This window comes from Canis lupus, chromosome 23 (assembly GCF_011100685.1).
Source record: "Canis lupus familiaris isolate Mischka breed German Shepherd chromosome 23, alternate assembly UU_Cfam_GSD_1.0, whole genome shotgun sequence".
Taxonomy (NCBI): Eukaryota; Metazoa; Chordata; class Mammalia; order Carnivora; family Canidae; genus Canis; species Canis lupus.
Window position 1 is genome coordinate 23,689,922 of NC_049244.1, and position 18,531 is coordinate 23,708,452.

The following is an 18,531-nucleotide window of genomic DNA, read 5'->3' on the forward strand; positions in this document are numbered from 1 at the left end:
AGACAAGTTATTTAAGAACCATAACCAATTTCTTATTTTTTTAACTTAAATTCAATTTGCCAACATATAGTATAATACCCAGTGCTCATCCCATCAAGTCATGACTGATTTTCAAGCTTCACAAGACATTTGCAGTCTAAGAAAGCTGACACTCAAAACTTCAGTTGACAATCCCAATGAGTTCTCCCTAATGAGTTTTATTATAAAAGTCAGAGACACATCCCAAAGAATGAGAAGAAAACAAATAGGAGATTAACTATCTGATATCAGAGGAGGAAAAACTCTCCAGTCACATAAAACTTATTAAAAAAAAAAGATAATAGATTTTATGTAATGAAATCTTTAAAAATCTGTACATCAGAAGTCATAGCAATGTTGAAACAACTGACAAATGGGAGAAAAATCATAAAAGGTTGATATCCTCATATACAAAGAGTTCTCATAAATCAATGTTGTATACTTATAATGTACACTTAATATAAGAAACACCCGAATGTCCTAAAACTGTAGTATTGGTTTAATGAATTATTTTCTAATTATACCATAAAACTTCAGAGAACCATCAAAAATTATATAAATGATAATCAGAAAGTTATTAAATTACATATAATATGAGCCAAGCTTTATATTTATATATACGTATAATATACATATATATATACACACACACACACACACATGAACACACACATAGAACAATTGTTAGAAGGGTATATATATCAAAACATTAACAGTAAATCTCTATGGGTGGTAGAAGTACAAGTGATTTTTCTTCATTCTGCATTACTGTGTCTTCCAAAATTTCTACAATAATTTTACTTTTGTAGTTAGAAAACGAAATGAAAATGTTTAGGAACTATAAAGCACTATTTAAAAAAAAAATGCAGCTGGGGCCACCTGAGTGGCTCAGTGGTTGAGTGTCTGCCTTTGGCTCAGGTCATGATCCTGGGGTCCTGGGATCAAGTCTCACATCGGGCTCCCCACAGGAAGCCTGCTTCTCCTTCTGCCTATGTCTCTGCCTCTCTCTCTCTGTGTCTCTCATGAATACATAAATAAAATCTTTATTAAAAAATATGCAGCCAGAGAATAAGCATTAAAAAGTTGAGCTGAAAACTTCTGGTAAGAAAGGACAAAGACAGCCAAGCTCCTAGCCTGCTGCATGCTGCCAAAGGACTGTCAGGAGCCCTTTATAAACTTCAGAATTTTCTTTCTGCTGTCATAAATGGAAGCTTTCCAGAGACTGAATCTATTTCTCTCATTCATGAAGAACTCTACCCACCTAGCCCGGGAACTTCTCCTTAGTCTGGGGATACCACGTTTTAGAATTCCAGAATGCAGTATTATACTTCATTTATAGATGACATTCATTCATTCACTCAAAAAATATGTATTTAGTATTTACTATGTACTGGTCATACCCTTTACTACAATCTGAAGCTTACTCTTAAGGATTAAAAAATAAATGTATGTCCTTTTAAGTAGAAAATTCTAGGGGAAATACTTATTTGGATGAAGGCTAACCTAAGTACATATTAAGAAAAGAAATGACAGAACAGGGCTGCACAGTGAAAAACTTACCTGTTTCTTGAAATAACCAATAGCATATTCATCTGCATATGTAAGGAAGTTCAGGATATCATGTTTTATATGATATTCTTTCAAGTGATTCATCAGGTGTGTTCCATAGCCCTATGTAGAAGTTAGTATACAGATAAATATATTAGGTTCTGGAGAAAAGACATTCTTACAAATTCACTGGGAAATGTTGGCAAATTTAGGAGTTGGTACTTTGATATATTTTACCAATATAACACTAACACCCTTTCTTGCATTCCTGAACTTTGAAAATGACCTACAAAACCAAAAAATTCAAAATCCTTGAATTGAGATAATAATCATCATCTTAAAATACAAGTTTCTGGTTCTTTGAAAATAACACACCAAGGCTATAAGCTGCTGGTTCAATCCTAAAGAGCATGTGCTGAATATTAATAAAGAAGTTTAGGGAGTTAATATTGATTATGATTTCTGCTTATCTTTAAAGTATTTGAGAACTGAGATGCAAAGAGCAATATAAATGAAAAGTGCTAATCCTTATTAGAATATTAACTAACCTAAGTGTTTCCTGAATGTGTATACAACACTAGCAACCCTTCCAAGGAAATGTATCATTATCACATACACAGGATTTTCATCTTTGTCTTATCAGGCTTTTCCAAGCAAGGTCAAAGAAATCCAGAATCTCTGAGTGAGCCAGAAGATATAAGGAAATAAGACAGTGAACAATATTAAATAAATTAATGGCTGAAATATGAAAAAAATGCAAGTACCAGGTTTTTTAGTGACATACAAAGGTTAGAGAAAATCTATAAATTTAAAGTGATTGTTTTAGAACCTCTTTAAAAGAGGTAAAAGTATATTCAAACAGCCAGACACAAATACCTTCATACAAATATTTTAGAATTTGGTGACAACTTTTCTAAAGAACTCAAATGTGCTTACAGGTATGATCTCATGGAACTGCAGTAGACAGGGGGAGAAGGATTTGTTCTCACTATCCCATGTGATGCTAGAAGTCTTCTGCCATCTATACTGAAAAGGTGAGCTGTTAGAATCCTCCAGTATAAGGTGATCCCTTGGTCTTTAGATAGACCAGTTCATTTTCAGGGATTGTTATGGTTGAAAAATCATTCCTAAAGTTTATCTGAGGTCTGACCCCTTGTTATTCCTACTAATTGACCTTATTCTACTCTTAGAGTAACAAAGACTCATTCCTGCTCTTAACAACTCTTCAAGCCCTTTAAGACTATACTCTCTAATGCCCATCCCTACCTCCCAAACCCTAAGTGAAATAGAGGTTTCAGCTGTTTCTTAAAGGCATGATTGGAAGACCCCTTATTAATCTAATCACTCTTTTCAGGGCTTTATCTGGTGTAACAATGCCCTTCAAAAGCATGGAAGGACTAGACATAATAATAATTAGGGGATGGTCGGCCTGGTAAATAGGAGAACAGTATTAACAGCTCATTATTCTAGAAGCTATTCTTCCATTGATGTTACCCAAGGACATTTTAGCTTTTCCCAAACATTTCACAATACTAATATATTCTTAGTTTCAATAAAACTTGGATAAAAAGAGGAACAAAATGTCTCTCTTCTTGAGGATATGGTAAAATGGGAAAAATAAACATATAAATACATAATAACAGTATAGAGCTGTGCTGTTAAATATGGTAGCCAGTAGCCACATCTGGTTTTTGAGCAATGGAAATGTGACCAGCTAAACAGAGATGTACTAGAGTGTATAAAATACACATCAGGGGTAAAAAATAAAATAAAAACACCTCAGTAACATTTTATCCTTATTACATGTTGAAATGACAATATTTTGGACATATCAGGTTAAATAAAAAATATCAAAATTAATTTCACCTATTTATTTTTACTTTTTAAAATATGGCTACTAGAAAATGTGGCTTGCATTTGAGACTCAAGATATATTTCTATTGTGTAGCATTGGTGTAGAGTGATGTATTTGTACTTATAATGCAAAAAAGTACAAGTCGGCTAAGCACCTGACTCTTGATTTCAGCTCAGGTCATGATCTGAGAGTTGTTAAGCTTCAGCCCCATGAGAGGCTACACACTGGGTGTGGAGCCTGCTTAAGATTCTCTCTCTCTACTTCTGCACTTACCTCTTTCTTAAAAAAAAAAAAAATACAGAAAAAGGCTTTAAGATAACTAAGAGGGGGAAGGAGGAGGGTATAGAAGGAAAATAACAAGTTTAAGCTAGGCCTTAAGAGTTTGTCCAATGGAAAACAAGGTAAGAAGATAGATTGGAAATCTAAATGTATAGAAAAATAAACCTATACATAAGTATTATAAAAAGATACAGAAAAGTGTATTTATAATGTAAGGATACAAAAAGGCTTCCTTAAAAATTACAAAATGCAAAAGCATAAAGGAAAAAACTGATTATTATGTAGATTACTTCAAATTTTAAAACTCCTTAAAGATATTATAAACAATTTAAAATACTATAAACAAAAAACAAATGACAAATTGAGAGGGCACAACTGTTAACACATATTACAAAGATTTAATATCTTCTATGAGATCAGTACAAAAATGGAAAGACATCCTAAAAGAAAAATTGTCAAAGGCGGAAACAGACAGTAAATATAACCAACAAAAATACATAAAATGCTCGACCTCAACAGTAATTAGAGCTCTCCATCAAAAGATGTGATATTTCACTCAACCTTATGCAACCATCTTTAAGGTTGATGGTACCCGGGATGCCTGGGTGGCTCAGCAGTTGAGTGTCTGCCTTTGGCTCAGGGCATAATTGCATCCTGGGATCAAGTCCCGTATCGGGCTTCCCACAGGGAGGCTGCTTCTCCCTCTGCCTGTGTCTCTGTGTGTCTCTCATGAAAAAATAAGTAAAATCTTAAAAAAAAAAAAAAAAGTTGATGGTACCCAGTGAGTTTCAGTAAAGTCAGGAAACAGTACCCTCCAAAATCACTGGTGAAAATGTAAATTGGTAAACCCATGAGAAGGGTAATCTGGAAATATTTTTTTACATTTAGACCAGTCATATTCAATCCTGCAGCAATTTCACTTCTCAGTGTCCAGAAAAACATTTCCAAAGAGATCACTGTTTTGTGACAGAAAACAACTATAAATTAGCATAAATATCTTCAACAGGAGATGATTGTATAAATTATGGTACTTCCATATTATGAAATATTATAGAAAAAGCATAAAATAGCTCTACATCAGGAGTATCTAATAGAAATTTCTGCACTGATGGAAATGTTCTTTATCTCTGCTATCCAACATGGTGGCCATATTGGAAGGGAGAGTGAAATTTTTGTTTTACCTGAAAATGTATTTATCAGTGTAAATGAAAATGATTTTTAAAGAAAATGAAAAAAATCGAAAAAAGGGAAGTTGGAGAGAACTGCATGTGCATAGAAGAGCATTATCTAGGAATTATTAAGAAAAGTGCCTTCTGGGGAGCCTGGGTAACTCAATTGGTTAAGCATCTGACTTTTTTTCTTCAAGTTTTATTTACTTTTTTAAAAGATTTTACTTATTTATTCATGAGAGACACAGAGTGAGGCAGAGACAGGCAAAGGGAGAAGCAGGCTCCCATGGGGATCTTGATGTGGGACTCCATCATAGGACCCTGGGATCTCAATCTGAGCCAAAGGCAGATACTCAGCCACTGAGCCACCCAGGTGCCCCTCACTTATTTAGAGAGAAAAGAAAGAGCAGGTGGAGGGGGCAGAGCAAGAGGGAGAGAGAGACTCTCAGATTCCATGCTGAGCACAGAGCCCAACACGGGCTCGATCTCACAACCCTGGGACCATGACCTGAGCCAAATTCTAAGTGTCGGACTTTGACTAAACCACCCAGACGCCCTCCAACTCTTGACTTCCACTCAGGTGATATCTCAGGGTTGTGGGATCAAGCCCAGCATCAGCACGTGCTGGGGGTGGAGCCTGCTTAAGAGTCTCTCTCTCCTTCTGCCCGTCTTCTGTCTCTAAAAAGGTTAAAAAAAGAAGGAAGGAAGGAAGGAAGGGAGGGAGGGAGGGAGGGAGGGAGGGAGGGAAGAAGAAAGAAAGAAAGAAAGAAAGAAAGAAAGAAAGAAAGAAAGAAAGAAAGAAAGAAAGAAAGAAAGAAAGAAAGAAAGAAAGAAGAAAGAAAGAAAGAAAGAAAGAAGACCTTTTGACTAAACTCACTGTAACAGAGACATGGTTCATGGAAGGGAGCTAGGTTTTGTTCCATTTTGTAAGGAGTTAACAGATTATAAATTTTCTACCCTCTGCCCACAATCCAATGATTTTTCTAAGAACAATGGTTCTTTTGTAAATAGCTTCTCAAAACCTGCATGAGATATTTTGCATCATTGGCCACTAATTTGTCACTCTCCACAGAAATTTTGCAGATTCTATTCACTTGAGAGTACAGTCTATATCCTTTAACTTGAATCCTCTATCTAGTATGAGGGCAGTAGTGGTAACTTAAATATTTGCTTGGTTAAAGAGACATTAGAAATATTAAGATTATTATATGCAAATGTTTAGATTTTCACCTAGAAACATTTTTCTTTCTATGCCTTCAGTTCTTCTTTTTTTTTTTTTTTTTCTTTTTTAAAACATTTTTTGCGGGTAGGAAGCATAAAAGGGGGGAAGAGAGGAACAGAGGGAGAGGCAGAAGACTGCCCACTGAGCAGCAAGCCAGATGGAGGGCTGGATCCCAGGACCCAGAGATCCTGACCTGAGAAGGCAGATGCTCAACTGACTGAACCACACCCCTCCCTTATATTTTTTTCTTTTTGTTTTTTAAAGTAGGCTCCACACCCAGTGTGAACCCAATGTAGGACTTGAACTCAATGACTCTGAGACCAAGACCTGAACTGAAATCAAGAGTCAAGTGTTCAAACGACTAAGCAACTCAAGCACTCCCTATATACCTTTATTTTTAACTATCCCCAAAGGGTTTCTTTTCTAAATCCATCTAGCAACTTCAATGTTTATTTAAATTTTTTTTACGATATTGGGGTGCCTGGGTGGCTCAGTGGGAAGTCTGCTTGTCCCTCTCTCTCTGCTCCTCCTCATGCTTGCTCTCAAATAAATAAAATCTTTAAAAAATAAAAAATATTTATTATAATATATAAATATTAGTTATGTAACTTTAAATTTATATAATTTCAAATCCAAATAGTTCTTAGATAACAAGCTAATTCTAAAACCAGGTGATGAGTTTTTCAAGTAAATTCTGAAATGTTATCTTGTGTGTGCTTTGAGCAAGAAAATTCACATACAAACTTCTTTAAAGCATTCACAGAAATTTATACATAAGCCTGCCTCTCTAAAATAAGTGGATAGAAATTCTAAAGCAACATTTAGGCATGATTTTTAACATATTAAATAAAAATATAAAACCTCCACTTATGAGTTTGACGTTTTTTCCAAATAGGTACCACCAGCACTGGCTTTCATCAAACTTAACCATTCCATTCAGTTGTGAAAGACTAATCTTCATTTTCTAGAACTACAGTTTCAAATCATTTACAAAAACGTAGCTTTTTTCTAGTTCTTCCTACTGAGTTTGTAATGTTTGGCCACCTTCCTGCAAGTCTTTAGAAAATTACATGGTTTGGGAGAAAAAAAAAAAGAAAATTGCCCTTCTGGGAAGTAATAAGACAAAGCAACCAATTCATATTAAATACCTTTAGTTTTCCTCTGGTATCCCTAAAAGTGTCCAAGTCAACCTTAATCAACCTCTCCAAACAAGGTGCTTGGTGTAGCTTTCTCTGAAAACAAAAATTTTGCAACCTTTTTCTGAAATTATAAACCAAGGACATATTTTCCAGCTCCCTCTCCCTATGAAAAGCCAAACAAATTTTCCTTTTAAGCAAGTTTCTAAAGTCTGGACACTTGAATTGTTTTTCACTTTGGCTAGGGAAAAATAAGAAAGTGATAAGCATAGCAACAGCACCATCTAAAGACACACTGTCAGAATTTCTTGTAAAAATGCCAGACATCAGTTTCAAGCAAGTCTGGGCTCTCACCTTCCCCAGTCAGAATGACAGACGTATGACTGATGGATTTTGTTTATCCTTGGATGCTTAGTACTATGAGTCAAAGACAAAAAGCCCCATTTGTGCTTTGTGAAAAGAAATCACAACAGCTATAATAGGCATCGTGAGTAGGGTAAAAGCTGTTAATGAAAACAGAAGTGCCGGCAGCACTGGCTGTAGCCCTCAAGCAAAGAATGATTCCTTCCAGTGACTTACTATTACTTTTTATAAATGACACTGCTTCATTGCAGCTGGAGAAAGCAACCACATCCCCAGACCTGTACTGCCCAATATGAGAACCACTGGCCACATGTGCCCAGTGAGCACCAGAAATGTGGCTAGTCCAAATTGAAATGCGCTGTAGTGTTAAATACACCCCACATTCTAGAGACTTAATACAAAACAAAGAATATAAAATGTCTCATTAGTAATTCTCTGTGACATCAAGTACCTATTGTTATAGTGGCACCACTTTGGTTACTGGTAAAATAAAATGTTTTCAAAACTAATTTTGCCCATTTCCTTTTTTCTTTCTTTCTTTCTTTTTTTTTTTTAAACATAGCTACTAGAAAACTTAAAATTACACACATGGCTCACATTTGCAGGTGACATTGTATTTCATTAGGTAACGGGGCCTTAGACCTTCCGGTCATTTTTCTCAGCAGCTATCTAATCCTGAGCTACTAATCTTTCTACCATTTGCCCTAGTTTTGCATGATACTGTTTAGAGTTCCCAAAATACCAAATGAATAATAGTTTAACCAGACATTTCCTGGTTCCACTTTCCTAAAAGGCAGCAGAGCAGAACACAACTACACTAGACCAGAGGTCTTTCTGCCAACAGGGAGTCTACAGTTTATGCCAGTCATACTGCAACACCAACTGCAGTTTCAATAAAACAGCCTACCTCCTGGGGAGGAAGGGACCAGTGCCAAGGACAATTGGAAAGGTAAATTAGCCATGAGCGCGTGCACACACAGACACAGACACACACACACACACACACACACACACACACACACACACACCAAAACACCCTCACATTCCAAATCCTGCATGGATACTTCTAAATTTTAGTCATAAATTTATTCAAATTTTTCATGACTCCCTTTATAGAATTTCTTTAGCCCTTGACCCCCTTTAGGGACAAAGTCATAAGACATTTTTCTTAAGCGTAAGACACCTATATCATGTAACCTGCATCACACCATATCCTTTCTCATGGTTCAGTGTCACTAGCTGGTGTGTGTACATGTATGCATATGTAAATTAAGCAACAGTGAGATTTCTTTTCAAACCTCCCTTCACTTGTCATTGACTATACTTTAGTTACATTTGGGGCTGTGTGGTGTCCTTGTGCCCAACCTGACCTATTGGGATGTGGAACCGTTTGTTCTCTTCACACAGATACACAGACATTTGCAGCAAGAGGATTCTTCTCACAAAGTCCTGAACTCCACCTCAAACCTTCTACAGACATGACAAAGACAGATCTGACTAAGCTCTATGCACTAAAGTGAGAAGCACCACATTCTGCTTTTCTTCTGACACCTTGGGTTACCCTTACCTTGACTTGCTCATTTGAGGTTACAGCACAGAAAACAATCTCTGTGAATCCTTGGGATGGGAACATACGGAAACAGATACCACCAATGACACGGCCATCTTTAATTAGGGCAAGGGTTTTGTGTTTCCTGAAAGAACAAGATTATGGCAAAGTTTTACACCTATTTCAGTTACATTAAAATACTTTTTGGAGTGTTCCTTATCAACCAAACAGGAAAGGAGGAGAATGTCCTTATTGAGTTTCTATGGAAGCCTCCTCTATCTAGACACTATCTCAGTAGAACATTCTTAATGTAGACTTTTTAGAGCAAGCTTGCCTGGGCAAGATTTCATTTATCAGGGCGTTCAGCAGAACAAAATGTCAGCCACCTAAGAAGGGTCTGAGGTTTATAAAGAACAAAATATGTGTTGAGATTCTGACTGGTACTGGAATGGCAGTACACCCACTGCCAAGGGACCCACAAGGGAGGGAAAGCACTGCCACAGACAAATGTGGCTTTATGGACATGGACATATGTTTCTGAAGGGTTTACTCTGATTCAAAAATATTACAGAAACATTATGGAAGAGAATACAAAATCCACACGTATAATTTGCTGAAACCTCCAATATAGAATCCTGTCAGAACTTCTGTCTAAAGTGACCAAAGGAATCACAGTCCACATAGGCTGCTAGGCTATATATGTTAAAATACATTCAATTAGAGAACTTTAGGTTTTCTGTTGTTTGAGTTTTGTTTAAAGCAATGGATTTTCAAATGTACCTATCTGATACCCCAATAAATTTCCCCAAAGTTAAGACCCAGCAACAGTGATACCTAGTTAAGATACCAAAATCAAGAATATTTTGACTTTGAAAAAGGACAATTTTTGCTGTTTATACTTCTTCACTGCTATAATGAAAGAACCATAGGTCACCAGCAACATAAAATACAAAGTTTCATTATTATTAACAAAAAAGTATATGAATTGTTGAAATATTAATCTTACTGCTTTTGGTCATGGCAATTATCTTGATGTAGCTCTGTATTCCCCAGTGTGCCAAGATGCAGCAAGATTTGGTAGCTGACTCAGGCTGGCTTCCATTATCTGAGTGGTTCCTCCTTCATTTAAAAGGGAAATAAGAAAGAAGAGCCAAATACCACTTACGGGTCAAAGACAAGCCGTGTGATGTACTCTTTTGGCATCCGGGGCAGCTGGTGTGAGAACACGTTCTGTAGACCTACTAGCCACATTAGAATCTTCTTGTTGGGTTTCTGGTTCAGGGAATTGCCGACCACATGAAATTCAATCACACCCCTGCGCTCCTCCAGCCTTGCTGCCTCATCCCTGGCTGAATGCGCTGACAAGAAATTGGTCTGTGATGTAGGAGACAGGAAAAAAATTACATAGAACTCTTCTCTTAAGACAACGGGGATAGGACATCTCCATGCTTCTCTTATTTGTTCTAATTAAGATACACATTTGTGGAGTTTCGGGGACCTGAATAACACACAAGTTACAAAAACAAAATGGCAAAGGGAGGTAAAGCATTTTGAAAGATTAGAGTATTAGAATTACATGTGTACATGGATATATGGTATAGATTAGGAGTCATCAAACCTTCCTGGAAAGTGCTACATAATACATATAAGGACTCTGTGGCAACTAGTCAACACAGTTGTAGTATGAAAGCAGACACAGACATACATGAATGAATGGGGGGGCGCCTGGGTGATTCAGTCAGTTAATCACAATCTGACTCTTGATTTCAGCTCAGGTCATGATCTCAGGACCGTGAGATCAAACCACATGTGGGGTTCCGTGTTCAGCAGGGAGTCTGCTTGGGGATTCTCTCCCTCCACTTGTGCAAGCATGTATGAATGCATGAATGAAGTAGTGCTCCAATAAAATATTATTTATAAGAGGAATAGGGCAGACCAGATTTGGCCTGTGTGCTAACCACCTCTGGTTTGAAGGAATCCCATCTGGTTGAACTTTACACGACCCTCAGGATGACAGATCCCCAAAATTCTCATTACAGTCCCAATAGTGGCAGTCACATTTATAGTGTTGGTACCTCTTTTTGGAGGGCAGTTTTCTTTCCGAAGTATCTGCAGACCAACTCTCAACCACAGCTGGCAGCACAACATTTTGCCAGCACTTAATGCTCCCCATCCTATTTAATCCATCCAGGGGTATATAGGTAAATGTTCAATAAATAGTTCCTCAGGGAAGAAAAGCCCCAAATGGTAGCACCTGCTCATCCCGTTGGTCTACAGCTGGCTGATCAGGTGACCAGGTGCCACTGTGGTCAATTTCAAGCTACCAACACATTTAACAACTCGCTCACAAAACTCTTGAAAATTTAACAACTGCCTTGTGCACACCTGTACAAGCCAACTCCAGTACACTATAAAATTCACTCAACAAATTTTGAAATGTGTGATAACATCCTCACTTTGCAGATGAAAAACCTGAGCTAAACTAATCTGTAAGGTTACTAAATCCTTGAAAGACAAGTACGCAAAAGATATTATTGCCTAGATCCCAGGACTGGATATCTAGCAGGAAATGGGAAAAATAATCATCTTACAATGAGATCTTTCTCTTAAAACAGTCCAGTTCTTTAAATTATCCTCAATACCATAAAATGAGTATCTCAGGAAACATGACAAATTAAAAAATGATGTAGCAATGCCATGCTAAAAAAATTTTGAAAGATATTTTACAAAATAATCTCCAAGCCATTTCTTCATTTCCTGAAAGCTGTCAGAAATATCTTTTTGTTTTTTCCTAAAGTAGCTCCAAGCCCAGAGTGGAGCCCAACACAGGGCTTGAACTCATGACCCTGAGATCAACAAGAGTGGGAAACTTAACCGATTGAGACATTCAGGTGCCCCAGAAACATCTTAAATTGCCTTGCCCCTGGATGCAATGCAATAACAGCAGACCTTTTTAGCAAAACTGGTTTACTTAATCCAATCATGAGTAAATAAACAAATTCAAAAAGGGGTCCTTATGCAAAACCAGTGAGCAGGATTCTTCAACAATGGCACTACCATTTAAAAAAAAAAAAAAAGGACTGAGGAACTATTCTAGAATAAAGGAGACTAAAGAAATGAAGAGAAAGGTGTAAATGTAATTCATGATCCCTGGCTGACTCTTCAATAATAGCAACAAATGTTCTAAGGACAAACAAATACATGGTTCTTTGGGGAAATGAGATGTGGACTCTTAATATATTAGGCCAGGGGTCAGCAAACTTTCTTATAAAGGAGCCAGATAACAAGTATTTTAGGTTTTGCAGGTCATACATCACCTGTCTTAATTATTCAAATCTGCTCTTGTAGTGTAAAACAGACATAGAAAATATATGTTTAAATAATACTTTCTTTATGGAGTGCCTGGTGGCTCAGTGGTTGAGCGTCTGACTTTGACTCGGGATGTGATCCTAGGATCCGGGATCAAGTCCTGCATCGGGCTCCCTGTGGGGAGCCAGCTTCTCTATCTGTCTATGTCTCTGCCTCTTTCTCTGTGTGTCTCTCATGAATAAATAAATCTTAAAAAAAAAAAAAAAAAATACTTTCTTTACAAAAACAGCCAGTTGGCCAGATTTGGCCTGTAGGCTATAGTTTGTCAATCTATATGTCAGAAAACATAACCTAGCTAAATTTTCTGATTGTGGCAACTACACTGTGGTAATGTAAAAGAATAGTCTTCATATTAAGAAATACAGGTAAAAATAGGGGTGAAATGTTGTGACACTATACTGAATTCTGAAATGGTTCCAAATGGTTCATAGGAGACACAGACAGAGGGAATATATGTGTGACATGTTAACAACTGGTGAATCTAAATTAAATATGGATCTCTATCATGAAATGTTTCTAACATTTATGAAAATGTAAATATTTCCAGATAAAAAGCTGAAGTGGGAATGCCCACAACTGTGTGAGATTATTAGTTTGTTTCCTTGATGTGTTATTCATCAAGGGGAATCACCTTTCTACTAGCTTGTTTTGCCCTCCATACATTGACCACCTGGTTAAATGCAAACCAGGATAGCAAAACCTGCTATCTCCCATAACACCCCCATTTCCAACAATTGAAATGACCGCGGAATACAGAAGGGGTCTACCAGCTGGCTGCTCTGGTTTACCCTGCTGACCTCTGGTCCAAGCATTGCTGCAGGGTCTGTGATGGTAGACATAACCTCGTCAATTAATTCCATTGGAATATCCCCCATAACTCGAGGTTTCTTGGCCTCCTCCAAGGCATGAGAGTCATTCATTTTCCTCTTTTCTCCTGTGATGATCAAAATAAAAGGGCAAACAATGGATGATCTTAAACACAAAGCAGTTAATACATGCCAACTAATCCAACTAATTTTCTATGAACATTGATGGGCATGGAAGTCAACTTTCCATTTACCCAGGGAAGAGGTGGCAGTGCAAGATGGGAAAGAGAAGGGTGGAGGTCATAATAACCACCAACCACAGATCCATTCCAAATATTTCCTATTTTCTCTGGTAATTTTTTAACTTGCTATATGAGTTATGTGTTTGTTCATTTGTACATGCAAGGGGTGATTTTAGTTATGACTTGTTATTAATCTCTAAATTTAGTCCCTTTGTGGTCAAAGAACATGGTCCATGTAACAAAATATCAAAAATTTTTGAAACTCCTTTAGAACCTAAAATACTACAGATTATTAGTAAATGTGTAGTGTCTTTTTAAAAATAATGTGTATTTTCTGACTCTTAGGGGTAATGATCTCTGTACATCCCCCTTAGATCAAGCTTACTGATTATGTTTTCAGCACTTCTATATCCTTATTGATAGCTTTGTCCACATGAACTATGAATTACTCAGAGATGTTGCTTCAAGCATTCAACCACTGGTTGATCAGGTTATTTCTCTTTGTGATTCTGTTCATCCTCTTTCATGTATGTATACATGTGTTTATGTATAGATATGTGTATATTGTGTATGTTTATATGTATTTGAAATATACTAATGAAATCTTATATTTTGCTGGTAAATTTATTTTCACTATAAAATAACCCTCTTTATCTCTCACAATGCTTTGTTGCCATAATATGATACCTCACAAAGTGAATAGGGCCATTTTCAACATGCGGGACAGGCCTTGCGAAGGCAAAGAAAACTTTCTCCCACTTTCCTCCTTAGATTATACGGTAGCTTTCTTTCCTTTCTACTGTCATGCTTGGTTCTTTCTGTCATAATATGTATTAATTTTTATAATTAAAATTTAAAATAATTTTTAGATGTTCAAATCTATTCCTCGTGTCCGAATCCCACTAAGCATACTTCCATAGAACATTCTCACCATCCTCAGGTAAAGGACCAGAACAAGGTAAAGTATCTTATCTATATGAGGTGCTTCCATAAACATTACGTGTCACTTACTAAATGGCTTTTGCTGAGTTCTTGTTTTTATAACTTTTGTAGTTGTTATTGAGGGTAAATGAGAATATTTTTAGTTATTTGACCAAGAAGCCTTCAAATTCCATAATTCCCCAGGAGTAATTCTATGAATTACTTATTTTGTAGCTGAGGTTTATAGTTAATATGCCCCAAACTTGAAAAATTGCTAACAGTGTTATGATAAGAAAGGATATGACATCCAAGCTCACTGGCAAAGAGTTTTTGGAATGATTAGTAATGTCTCTCTCAGAAGTGAGAGATAGAGTAAATGGTGGCACACATGCTAAATATGTGGCCCTACATTTAAAATTTTCTTCTTTCCCTCTTTTATGCTACTTCTTTAATGTCAAATTTTGGTCATATCCAAGATTTGTTTGATGTCAAGCCCATGGACAGAAATGCAACCTTCAGAACATCCTACAACTGTGAAATGCATGTAAGATTAAGATTTGGCAAATTACATTAGTGGCTAAAGTCTTTACCCTCCTGGTATCCACACTCTGCCATGTGACTTTGTGGGTCTTCTACAAAAGAAGTAGAGTACATTTTCTCCACCTCTTGACTCTGAATTTGATCATGTAATTGGCTTTAAATGGCAAAATAAGGCAGGAGTGATGGTATACCAGTTCTGAGTCTAGGCTTCAAGAAACTATTTCTACTTGTTCTCTGGCGCTTTTCCCATCATCAAAAGGACATATTCTGCCCCAAGAAAAAGAAAAGAAGCCCAGTGATCTCAGGAGGATGAGAAATATATGAAGAGATTCTCTAGCTTAAGTGTTCTAGCCAAGCCCAGAATAGAGCCCCTGGTCAACAGGTAGACTCATGAGCAAGCCTAGCAAAGACTGAATGAGGTTGGCTGAGATCAGCTACCTTCCAGGAAACACACAGAATGAGTTAACTATGATAATAAATGATTATGGTTTTAAGCCTCTGAATTTTGGGTTGTTTTGTCCATAGCAATAACTAACCAATACAGCTCAAAGTGATTTCCAGCCATTATAGTCCTGGACATTCACAATTTGTAGTTGGCCTAAATCTACCTTTGGCATTCCTATAACAGAACTTCTATGGAAAACCATAGCCCTTTCTTATGTCCCCTTAAGAGCTTACCTGGGTTTGCCTCAAGCCCAGAAGAGCCTTTGCAGGAAGGACTGGTGCTCCCTCCATTAGGTTGCTCAAGGGAAGATGAGTTTGAATTATATGAAATGGTCCCAGCTACAGGAGGTGGACTGATAACTGGCCCCAAAAAGAAAAAAAGGTATTAGGTGACTCCTTTCTTAGGCAATAAGGAACCACGTGCACATGCAACCATCCCATTCCTGCCCAACACCACAACAAAATCATTGTCAAAATAAATGCCATGGAGGGGCACCTGGCTGGCTCAGTGGATGGAGCATGCGACTCTTGATCTTGGGGTTGTAAATTCAAGCCCCACACTGGGTATATAGATTACTTAAAATATTTTAAAAATTAATTAATTAAAATAAAAGCCATGGGGCCAATGTGAACATGACAATAAAAAAAAAGTAACCAATTATGGCCCATTGAATAGAGTAAGGATATCTGAGTCCACAATGATAAAACAACAAATGAATAAATAAATAAATAAATAAATAGGCAGAAGGTAAAAGTCTTCCTTACAGGAGAATACCAAGAAATAAAAAGGAAGGAATGATGGGGGGGTGGGGGGTGGGGGAGAATCATTTGGTAGCCAGCATAAAATAATTGATTCAGGAAAGAATCATCTGTGCAGGACAAACCTTGGGAGTGTAATTTTGATGAAGACAGGATAATTTTAAAGTACATCTCCATAAAAACACTTTTTTATTGCAAAAGGAAAAAATAGTAACACTGCAGTGGAGAAATCATGTACACACTACGTGTGATCAAGCTTATACCAACAAGAAGGAGAGAGGCCAACATCATGTGCCTCCTGATGTGACACAAAACTTGCTATAAACCACATGATTGAGATAAGAGGCAAAAATGGAAAACAGTCTACAGATTAGATAATAATATTGCATCAAGCTTAAATTCCTTACTTGATAACTATACTGTTGTTAAGTAAGAGAATGTCCTTGTTCTTGGGAGATACCCACTGAGCTCAGCAAAGGGGCAGGATGTTTGTAACTTTCCAATAGTTTAGAGAAAAAAAAAAGAGAGAGAAAGAGAGAGAGGAGGAAGATAAAGCTAATATAGCAAAATGTTAACAAGTAGTGAATCTGGGCAGAGGATATACAGTATATAAGATTTATTTGTCCTATTCTTGTAACTTTTCTGTAAGTTTGAAAGTATTTACAAATAAAAAACTTTTGTTTTATAAAGCCATTGGAGGAAATAGCATGTTGCTTTGCTAGTGTGCTGCTGATTTGTAGCTAGTGGGGTGAGAGGAGATGAAGGATACAGACATTCTCAGTGACACTGGTCATATACAGGACAGAGTATGGCAGTGCAGCCAGATGCCCAGAGAGAATGTTCAACTAAATTTCAACACAGCCACAGTTCAGTCCCCAGAGAACGTTCCAAACGGCCAACAAAGTGATGGAATAAGTTAATGGAGCAATAGAGAGACACCAATCCATTGCACTCAGAATATACTATAGTGCCAGGCTATACGGCTTTCCTTCCAGGAAACAGACCTACTGAATCTCAAAGTACACTGGAGTGATTCCACACAAAGAGGAAGCTCTGGTGACTCTGAAGACATCTGAGTATCTTGCAAACCTTCAGAGCCATCATTACGAATGTCATTTATCACAGCTGCATAGACGTGCAGACATGCCAATTAAGTAGATGATTACACTCTTCTTTCCCCCCAGAGAACACACTGCAATTACAGGAGAACAGGAGAAGGCAGCCTGCTTCTGACAGCTTTCAGTAATAGTAAAGAGGACAATACAGTTCAACTGGGTTACAACCGTAGTCACAGCAATAAATACGAAACCCCGAGAGCCAGAGACAATGTCTGCGTTCTCTATCATATGCTAAGGCATATAAATGTACTGGAAATTGATTGGGAGGCATTTTCAGCAGGAAAGGGCGAATGGGAGTTTTCACAAACAGAGGAATCCTTTCAGGAAGACCTTGCAGAAAAGAACGAGGTTGACCCCGTTGTCAACTTTGATTGTCAGCTTCGGTGTCCCCCTGCCTGAAGGAGGAAACTGTGTTCTTCACTCATTCCTCCCACAAGCATTTGCCTGCACATTCGCAGCACACGCCTAAGTAAGGCAGTGTGGTAGTGGCTAGAGGTCTGGCTCTTCATGTAGTAAAGTAGTTAAGGAATTCCACAGCCTAGGCATGAAGCCCAGTTCCAATGCTTAGGAACTATGATAGTGGGCAACTTGGTGCTCCTCTCTGAGCTTCGGTGTCTCACCAATTTCTCAGGGGATATATGTTATTTTTATTGTGGCAAAACAGTCTCTGACCACCCAGGAGTCACACCCATAGGAAACACAAGACTTACAGAAAAATGGGGTTAGGATAGCATGAGGTAAGTGTTCTCAAATATTGCTGCACATCAGAATCACCTGGGGAGCTTTTAAAAGTCTCAACGTCTGGCCTCAACCAACTCTATCACTCTCGAGAAAAGCCTCAGAAATCAGTATTACTTTAAATCAACACAAGTGATGCCATAGCGCAGCCAAGTTAGAGAACCCAAGATAAGATATAGTCAAGGTTCTATGAAAGTCTGGAAGAAAAGAGATCCAGTCCTTGCTAGAAGGCATAGGAAGAATAAGGAAAGAGTTTGTGGGAGAGATACCACTTGAAAACCAGACGAAATAAAGACAAACTGAACAGCACAGGGACAGACAGAGCAATAAAGAGGATAGATATGTCCAGCCACCACAGAGAATATGTCCTGTAAATGCTAAAATCTCAAGTCTCTAAAAACAAGAATTCAAACAAAAAGGATTTGATCCAACCCAAAATACCTCATTCCCTAAGT

The 18,531-nt window shown here is 37.4% G+C and overlaps 1 protein-coding gene across 1 annotated transcript in view; it reads right to left on the bottom strand.

Moving 5' to 3' along the window:
• KAT2B (lysine acetyltransferase 2B) overlaps positions 1-18,531 on the bottom strand; it is a 99,547-nt gene that overhangs the window by 14,657 nt on the left and 66,359 nt on the right. Inside the window, 5 exon segments of the mRNA XM_038570735.1 lie at positions 1,579-1,689; positions 9,158-9,284; positions 10,305-10,513; positions 13,306-13,442; positions 15,696-15,821. Coding sequence (XP_038426663.1) covers positions 1,579-1,689; positions 9,158-9,284; positions 10,305-10,513; positions 13,306-13,442; positions 15,696-15,821 — 710 coding nt within the window.